Genomic DNA, 9,468 nt, shown 5'->3' with positions numbered 1-9,468 from the left:
CTGGGGGCATCCTTTCCGGGTCTTTTTCACTTGCGGGGCTGCCTCTGGGGAAGAGGGGGCTGGTGGAGTTTCTCAGGGGGACCCAGAGCCTTCTGTGGGCGCCCGTTTCCTTTGGAAACCTGTCCCTAGGGCTGCGCCCCCCCCCGCACGCGTGGGCACGCGTGTAGTCGGGGGCCTTGGCTCCGGTTCCGTGGAGCCTGCTTCAGAAGGTCACACCCTTTGCCTCCCTGGGGGCCTGGCAGGGTTGCCAGGCGACCTTCACACCACGAGGCGTGAGTGTGTGAATCGGTGCTCCTGGCGCCTGCACCGCCACAGGTTCTCTGGTGTAATTCCCATTCCATCCTGCCGCGACCCGAGGGCCATGTCAGGGTTAGCCCACTTTCCCAGTGAGAAGCAGGGTCATCTGCCCAAGGTCAAGCAGCTGGTACAAGGTCACCCTGGGATTTAACGCAGGACCATTGGGTTCCGAAGCCCAGACCTCTTTCTTCTACCCCCGACGCCTCTTAACTCCTCAGCATTGGGGCGGGAGGGGCCTCCTCCCCCAACTCCAGAGGGTACTACAAGGACTGGGCGCTGGCAGGGTCTCCCTCTGGGGCTGTCATGCCAACTTTTCAAAATCGCGGCGAGTGAATTCGATGGTGCTTGGGGCCAGGTGAGACGGGCGTGGCGGTTTGAGGTGTCATTACCTCCCGTGTGCCGTCAGGGACTCGGCCGTCTGGAGCTGGAGTCCTTCTGGGAAAAGGAAAGCAGGTCAGGTCACCAGGTACTTCCTCACTGAGAGGCAGGGCTCGGACGGTCTCTCCGGGACCACACGTGTTCTTGACCTGAGGGGTGGGTTGAGGCCAGACTTGTACCACACTCTTGGATTGAACTGCGCAGGTTGCTATGGTAACAACGCCCTCTGCTCTCCTAGGTGGATGCGGGAAACAAGCGACCCCAGGCCTTTAGAGCACTCCTGGCCCTGTGACTTCAGGCTTGGAAGTAGTGGGCAACGGAGTGTTGAGTGTAACGCCGAGGAGGTGCCGGCGCTGGGGACAGCAGGCGCCGGCCCAGTCACCGTTCGTTGTGATTCAGTGAGAGCGGTCATTTTGCTTGACTCAGTATTGAGCTCAGGGGTGTCAGGAGTCGCCCCTAATGATCAGCTTACCCCCACGAGGCAGAAAGATGAGTATCCGATCAGTGCTCAGGAGCTGCAAAGGCCTGCTCCCCTGAGGCTCACAGCCCCAGCGTGGCGCTCCAGCAGCGCGCCCATTGCTAGAGGAGGAAGCTGAGGCGAGGGGCCTGGATCAAGCTCACACCGCTCCATAGCTGGGAGCCCGAGTGCGAAGCCAGGCGCCTGTTTCCAAATCCTGTGCTTTCCTCGTGTTCCGGGGGCAGAGTGGACCTGACTGCTCTGGGGCGAGGGCTGCCTCTCGCCGTCTCGAGGGCTGCAAGCCTTACTCCGACCTGAGCGGCTCTCGCATGGGAAGTGCTGCGTTTTGCTTTCTGTTTTTAATCTCCTGCCTCTCCTCCCGAGTTTATTCTTTAAAGCGGCGGTTCTCAACCTGTGGGTCGCAACCCTTTGGGGGATCGAATGACCCTTTCACAGGGGTCGCCTAAATACATCCTGCATATCAGATATTTACATTACGATTCATAACAGTAGCAAAATTACAGTTATGAAGTAGCAACGAAAACAGTTTTATGGTTGGGGGTCACCACAACATGAGGAACTGTATAAAGGGCCGCGGCGTGAGGAAGGTGGAGAACCGCTGCTTTAAAGGATCTGATAGCAGTCGAAGCTGTTTATTTTTTGAGCTGAGCAGCTCTGGCAATGGCCCTCATTGAGCAACATCCACGATACGTGGCTTTTTCTTCCTTCCCTGTAAGGACAGGTCTGCGAGGCTGCCCGAGTCTGGGCTCTTGCCAGCATCGCCTCTCCACCTGGACGTTCTGCAGCCCCTCCTGCCCCTGGGGCGAGAAAGGATGCTTCGCCTCTGGCCTGAGTGCCCCAGGTGCAGGCAGTCTCCTTGGCCTAATACCCTCCGCTCAGTCACGTCCCGTGTAGCAGGCATGTGAGGCTGAGTCAGGCCAGACACAAGGAAATGGGAAGAAGCTGTGGCCCAGGGGCCAGCGCAAGGGCCGGAGCAGCACCGGTGCAGCCAGGACCTGCAGTGTCACCCGGCCCCCTGCCCTCCCCCGTCTGCGGAATCTGTCCTCCTGGCCCTGTCTCCCCTGGAGGGCGTGTGGAGTTCAGGTGAACACCTCAGCCCTCAGTGTTTCTCACAACTGTGAACGGGCTGCTGACCTTTAAAGATGGGGAGGTAGCACTCGGGTTCAGGCTCCTGGCTTCCCCTGGGAACCTGGCAGGTCTGGCAAAGCCGCCTCCCTCTACCCGCAGGTGGTGCCCACACTCCCCCCACCCCAGGCCGCACCCCCTGCCACAGGCCGCACCCCCCGCCACAGGCCCGCACTCCCCGCCACAGGCTCGGCCCTGGTGTGCCTGCCTTGCCCTTGTACGCACAGGCTTGTGCTAAGGGATCTCTGGTGGAGGTGAGCTGCAGAGGAGACAAAACAAAACAAACAAAAAAAGGAAAAGAGAGCCCGGCTGGCGTGGCTCAGTGGCTGAGCGTGAGTGTCAACCTCTGAACCAGGAGGCCACAGTTCATTCCCTATCAAGGCACATGCTCTGGTTTGGGGCTCAATCCCCAGTGTGCGGTGGGCAGGAGGCTGCTGATCAATGATTCTCTCTTCTTATTGATTTTCCTCTCTCCCTTTCCCTTCCTCTCTGAAATCAATAACAAAATATATTTAAAAAAAGAAAAAGAAAGAGAAGAAAGCCTTTTCCCTCCTAGGATCGTGCCGCGGGATAAGTGACATTTGCTGGCCATGGGGAAGGGATCACAGATTAGCACTCGCTTTCCTTGCCTTTCCACCCTGTTCCCTGTCTGACCTCCTTTGAGTTGGTGGAGTCGCCCCCCAAAGAGGTGTCGTCTCGCTGTGCCTGCCCCCCCCTTCCCCACCAGCCTTCTCCCTCTCCCGGCCATGCGGCCCCACGTGGCCCCGCAGCCGCTGTCCTGGGCCCTGGGCCTCCCAGCACAAGCAGCCCCTTCAGGGGGCCTGGGGGCGCCCTCCTCACGCCACTGTCCCCACCTCTGTCACGGCTCCTCGCACCAGGTCGCCGTGAACTGTTTTGCCTTTTAAAACCAAACAGTTCCCGGAGAATTGCATCAGCTTTGATATCTTACGGCCGCGTCTGGCGCATAGTAAACATTTACTTACAGCCCTCTGTCCCTTTACCCTCCTCCTTTCTTTGGGTTCTTGTTCAGTGTTGGCGTGACGTGATGAATAGCATTAGATGTCTGTTCAGTAAGTGCCGAGGAAGGAGTGAGGACGGAAACTGGGAGAAGCCCGGCCTCACACCCCTTGTGTCGGTGAGTCGCCACCGGAGGCGCTGGTTCCCCCCTCCCTGCCTGTCTGTTCCCTGTTGGGGGCCCTCTGGGCACCGCGGGAATAGCGGGGTGAACAGGCCACTTTCCTGCCTGTGGTCTCTTCTCGCCTCCCTCTCCCTCCTGTTCCCTCCTTCCAGGCAGCAGACTCAGACACCGCACCCCCAGACCCGGCATCCTCCTGGGCACCTTGCTAGGTGGAGGGGGTCCTGCTTGGGCCTGGGTGCCAAGGGGCGAGGTCATGGGGCTTGTCAGGCCTCCACACACAAAAGCCCCGCCCCCGCCCTCCGCGTTGGGACGTCCCTGGTGGCTGCGGCACTGAGTCGGGCTGGATGGGATTTTGCTGCCAGGTGGGTGCCTGGGAGGCCGAGCCCTGCCAGCAGCAGGTGCCAGGCCTCGGCCCTGCTCTGTAGGCCTCGGGGCAGAGTATCGCCCTGCCCCTTTCTCCTTTTCCCAGTTAGGGACCAGAGAAGTGCTTGCTGCCCCGGGCCCACTGGCGGCTCGGACTCGGGAAGGCAGGCCCAGCAGCTCGGCAGCTCGCAGGGGCCGCTGTTGCTCACAAGACAGGCATTTGCCTGCCGGGGTTTGAGATGTTGTCAGAGGGCCAGACGGGCGGGGCTCTCCGACCTGCCATCTCAGCATCTCGGGCTCCCCTCCTGACTCCGTGTCAGGGTGATGGAGCAGGAGGCAGAGGTGCCTGTGAGACTTAAATACCCAAGGCTTGGCTTGTCGCCCTTTGGAATACTTTCCCTTCTTCTTCCTGGTCTTGCTTTCCTCCCTGAATTAGGGGTCATTAGCCTGTGTTCCCTCTACTCACCAGAGAGGTTATGTAAGGCAGCGACTCTCAGCCGGTGGCCGCAAGGATTTCTAAAACATGCACCGCCTGACTCTTACGTCAGGGCCTGACTTTTCTTCCCTGCAATTGTGAAATAAAGACAACAGCCAGCCGGTGTGAATGAGTCAAAATTACACCTATTTTTTGTCAGACCAGCAAAATGTACGCGTTTCTTGGTGTGCCCCCCGCAGGAGGGCAGCGATGAGCTTACGTGCTGTGAGGGAGGAGGGCTGACATCGCTGACTTCATGGGAGAGTTTGCAAAGGGCTTTGACCTCAGAGGAAAGTGACCATCGGGGTTGCTCACCCATTTACAGGCGAGGAAAACGAGCCCCGCAGAAAGAGTGTGGGCACCAGTGGGTGTGGGGTCCTGGGCACCCCCCATGCCAGGAGGGCCCTGAGGGTGGGTGAGAGGAGGCAGCGGGGGTGGCGCCTGGCGGCAGGAGCAGCGGCCACGGGCAGGGTGCCTAGGCCGGCGTCCCCTCCTTTGTCACAGGACATGCAGGCTTGAGAGGGATGTCGGTGGAGAAAGCAGCGGAGCTGGGATTAGAGGAAGTGCTACATCCAGTCCCACTGTGGCCAGTGACATCGCCGCTGAGAACATGTTGCCGGGACAGAGCCCCATTGACAGCTGAAATCCAGATCATGACACCTCCCGTGGGGGGGGCGGGGTGCTGTCTTAGGGAATTGCGGCTCTGCCCAGGGCTCTCCTGGTGGGCGCATGGAGACCCTCCAATGAGAGTGCGCCTGGACCCGCCGGGCCTGTGCCGATCACACCGCCCACCGTGCTGTTCGTGTGCGGTTGGCCAGCTGCCCAGCTGCCCCTGCCGAGCTTCCCCTCTCGGCCGGGGTGTCTCCGTGCTCAGCCTGACTGCGGAGCGAGTGGACCCTGCAGAGCGGCAGGTCCCCCCGGGTGGAGAGGGCTGGGCACTGTGCCGCGGAGACCCGGCAGGTCCTCCCGGGGCATCGTGGAGCCTGAGGAATACTGGGTTCTGTGGTGCAGCCTTTTGCTCGCATGGGCTCCAGGGCAGGCCCCACGCTAAGCCAGCGCTCTGCCTACCTCATCGCATCGAACCTGCACTAACCCATTTCACAGGGGAGAACCCGAGGCTCAGAGCGCGCACCTGGGCGAGGTCCTGCAGCTGCTGAGGGGCAGGGCCCGGCACTCAGCCGGGTCTGTCTCCCCGAGCCACCTCCCGACGTGGTTCGGGTCTTCAGAACGTTGCTCTGCTTGTCCCCCTGCTGGGGGTCACGCGTGCAGCGTAACCTTGCTCGCCCTCCGGAGCTCAGCTCCTCCGGGGCCTTGCAGCCCGCTGTGCCCTGCCCAGCTGCTGGACCACGGGCTGGGGAGCAGCAGGGGAGTGTGGACAGAGTGCGGTTTGAACTTGACTCTGCCCAGATGGGCTGATGGCCACCGGGCAGGGCTGGGAGGGACAGCGCACGTCACACTCAGGCTGCAGCAGCGTCTCCTGGAGAGACCGATGGGGGCCCCGCCCAGCTCGCTGACAGGCACCGGCATGGTCAGCGAGTGTCCTGGGGCACACACCACAGACGCCCGTCCTTCCCGCCAGGCTGGGCCCGTCAGCCCTCCCCAGATAGCGGCGCCATGTGACCCTGCCTGGTGGCTCTCTAAAAGGGGGGCTGTACACGGGCACACTCTTCCGTCGAGTTTCAGAGGTGTTTTTTACAAACGAAGGCGAGGCCCTCCACCAGCAGGGGGAGGAGGCCCACTCCCGCGACACTGGCTGTGCTGCGGGGTGACAAGACCGCATATCTCCGAGGTCTGCCTGGGGCGTGTGGAAGCGGGGCGTTTGTGAGCCTGGAGAGGGGCCTCACTCGCGGCTGCGCGGGGACACGACGGGGAAGCAGGCCTCTCCTGGCCAGTGGGGGTGTGGTCGGGTCTGTCCGTTCCTCTCTTCACCTGTTGTGACTCTCGGAGGTGCCACTCCCTTTCTGTGACAGATGGGGAAACGGAGGCGGCCTCTGTCCGGGCAGCACGTTCTCGGTTGCGATGTCACTGGCCACCGTGGGACTGGATGTAGCACTTCCTCTAATCCCGCCTCCTCTGCTTTCTCGATCGCTTCCCTCTCAAGCCTGCATGCCTGTCGCAGGTGTGACATGAAGGCAGAGAGGCATGCGACCTGCCTGTGTGACAGCGGAGGGGCCGCCAGCCTAGGCGCCCCGCCCGAGGCCCGCTGCTCCTGCCGCCAGGCGCCACCCACAGAAGGCTGCCCTGGCCGTCACCGTGGCCCAGAGCACCCCCTTGGCCGAGTCGGGCGGATTCACTGGACCAGCACTGGGGCGGGGTGTGGGGGGCTGCAGCTTCCCCAGCGTCAGAATCTTCAGGACACAAGCGGCCTTGGGAGTGAGCAGACCAACACGAAGGCAGGCTCTGCAGTGCCTTCTGGAAAAGATAGACAGATAAGCACAGCACCCAGCGAGCCGTGGGTGTTCTGTGTGCGCCTTCTCCTCCTGGCCCCGGGGTCTGGCTGCGAGCCTTGTCATACAGACGGTCTGTGAGTGTCCCCCGGGCAGATGGCGGCTCTTCGCCAGAGCGTCGCTCTGTGCAGGTCGCTGTTTCTCTTCCTCCTGGCTGCCTGGGAAGCCAGTCGGGGAATTGTTTCCCTGTCGTGATGAGGACATGAATGTGACAGTCCGTTGTGGCACGTGGGGAGGACGGCATTTCAGAGAACCCCGAGGGGACCCGAGGCTGCCGGTGCCTAAATGCAACCAGCGGCGGCGTTGGGGGCTGTGCTGGCGCAGCCGGCCAGGCCCAGGTGGGGGTGGGCGTATTCCTGGTCCGGATGGAGATAGACACATGCCAGGGTGGGCGCTGGCATCGCCTGGGGCCAGTTTCTCCCCGCCCCTGGCTGCGGCGCTCTCCGCTCGCCTCTCCATCTGCTCCTCGGGGAGCGCCATCTGTGCTCCCTCTGGCTGCCGAGTGGGTTCTCACGTCCTGCTGGCCATGTGTGGGCGGAAGGAGCAGCTCCTTGGTCTCCCTGGGGAGAGGGCTGGGCAGGGCGGCAGGAGCACAGGAAATGGGACCCCTGCCCCCCCTGGAGCCGCCCTGGCGGGGAGCACCCTCAGGAAGCTCGCCTGTCCGCACCCCGCCAGCTCCTCCCCTCACGTCAGCACCGTCCTGTGTCCACAGGGAGCGATGGAGACCCTGAAAGACAAAACCCTGCAGGAGCTGGAGGAGATGCAAAACGACCCGGAGGCCATCGACCGGCTGGCCCAGGAGGCCCCTGAGGTAGAGGGAGGCCCGCAGAGGGCACCCAGGCGCTTGAGAACACTGGCTGGCTGGGAGTTGGGGTCAAGTTCATCTCCCTTTCTGTGGCCTTCCCCCTGGTTGGGACCCAACCGGAGACTCCCCTGAAATGTCAGCCCAGTTCCCGGGGCTCCTGGGAGTTCGGAGTCCGGGGCCCCACGTGAACCCGCCCAGCCCAGGAGTGGGGCAGCCTGACCCTGGAGGCGGTGTCTGGATGCTCGGCCCCGCAGCTGCCTGTCCCCAGGGCCCCTGGCCTGCGTCTCCACGAGGAGCCCTTCCCGGGCTGGATGTGGCTCATCTGACACCCATTTCCTGTTGTAACTGGCACCTCATCCAGCCCCTAATCTGTCCTTCTGGGGATAAAGAGCGCCCTCCGTCTGCTGCCCAGCTGGGATGTCACCAGTTATAAAGGGCTTCCCAGGTCATGAAGGGCCTGCCCGCCCTCCTGGCTCTGGCCCTGTGGCTCCCCCGCCAGGTAGGAGAGGGCAGCGCCGGACGTGGCCATGGAGCTCACAGGTGCCGTTGCCCTGGGTGTTGGTGCCACCTGGTGCTGGAGGGGGATTGTCCCCCGTCTCAGGGTGGGGGCTCTGACTCTTCGCCCTCCTCTTGGTAAAGACGATTCCCTGGCAAATGGGCAGGGCTTCCGGTCACCGCAGGTCCAGCCAGGGTTCCTGTGGCTGCCACCTCAGGCTGGTGGCCAGGACTGGGCTGAGGGCGGAGCGCCGCCCGGCTTGGGGAAGTGCCTCCCCAGGGCATGTCCAGGGGCAGAGGTTGGCATTGGGTCCCTGTTGGTGGGAGTCCTCTGGCCGTGGGGACTCCCCTATGGTTCTTGGGGGCCCCTCTGTTAGCTCATCTGCACAGTTCTCTGCAGGACACACGTGGCCCAGGAGGCAGGGGCGTCCCCCGAGTCAGTGCCGCGGTCTGTCCCTGGCTCGCTCGCCCTCAGAGTCACTGACTTGGGGCCTGTGGTCTGGCCTGGGCCACCTTAGTCCGCCTCAGAGTAGGTGGCTGACTCTGAATCCTGTGGGAAAGTGGTTGGGGCTCTTGGTCCCTTCCCTCCTGGGAAGCCTGGGGCTTTTCCTATAAATTGGTACCCCCCCCCACCCCCACCCTCCTGCTCTGCTCAGTCCACGGTGTGCCGTCCTGGGCCTTGGGCCAGCTGTGGCTTTGGGCCAGTGTCCCACCTGTCCCCACCACACCGGCCGATGGGCTAGGATTCGGGAGGTGCCGGTGGAGGCTGGCTCAGGGGTGAGCCCAGGTCCTTAGGCTCTCGCTGTCGGCTGAGCTCTGCGATTCCCCGGAGGCCCTGGGCCAGCCTGCCGCCGGCTGAGCGGGGTGGTTCTCAGGCCAGGTGTCCTGTCCCTCAGGTCCAGGACCTGCAGCTGGAGCGGGAGATGGCGCTGGCCACCAACCGCAGCCTGGCCGAGCGGAACCTGGAGTTCCAGGGCCCCCTGGAGATCAGCCGCTCGAATCTCTCGGACAAGTACCAGGAGCTCCGGAAGCTTGTGGAGCGGTGCCAGGAGCAGAAGGCCAAGCTGGGTAGGGAGGCTGACGGAGCGGCCTGGTCAGGGAGGGCCTGGGCGAGCTGCTGGGTCCCGGTCAGGGAGGGCCTGGGCGAGCTGCTGGGTCCCGGTCAGGGAGGGCCTGGGCGAGCTGCTGGGGTCCCGGTCAGGGAGGGCCTGGGCGAGCTGCTGGGAAGCCTGGGAGAGTGGAGCCCGCTCGCCCCCAGGGCAGGGGGCCCCAGTCTAGCCGTGCTTTCCTCACTTGCCCTGGAGGGTGGTCCCGCTGTGACTCATTTCATAGGTGATACCAGGAGGCTGTTGGCTGGAGGGTGAGCACAAGAAGAGGGAGCCGTGGTTGAAGGGAAAGATCCTATTCGCCCTGGAGGGAGGGTGGACTGTCCAGCAAAGCCCTAATCTGCTAGGAAACCCCTCTGTG

General features: G+C 63.0%; 1 protein-coding gene across 1 annotated transcript in view; it reads left to right on the top strand.

Annotated features, from left to right (window-relative positions):
• Positions 1-9,468, top strand: part of LOC102433252 (vacuolar protein sorting-associated protein 37C) — a 13,578-nt gene that overhangs the window by 1,829 nt on the left and 2,281 nt on the right. Inside the window, 2 exon segments of the mRNA XM_023748799.1 lie at positions 7,414-7,512; positions 8,898-9,361. Of these exon segments, the coding sequence (XP_023604567.1) occupies positions 7,420-7,512; positions 8,898-9,361 (557 nt within the window). The 5' untranslated portion in view covers positions 7,414-7,419.

This window comes from Myotis lucifugus, unplaced genomic scaffold (assembly GCF_000147115.1).
Source record: "Myotis lucifugus unplaced genomic scaffold, Myoluc2.0 scaffold_1826, whole genome shotgun sequence".
NCBI classification, from domain to species: Eukaryota; Metazoa; Chordata; class Mammalia; order Chiroptera; family Vespertilionidae; genus Myotis; species Myotis lucifugus.
The sequence above is the reverse complement of the archived record's forward strand: the minus strand, read 5'-3'. Positions and strand labels throughout refer to the sequence as shown.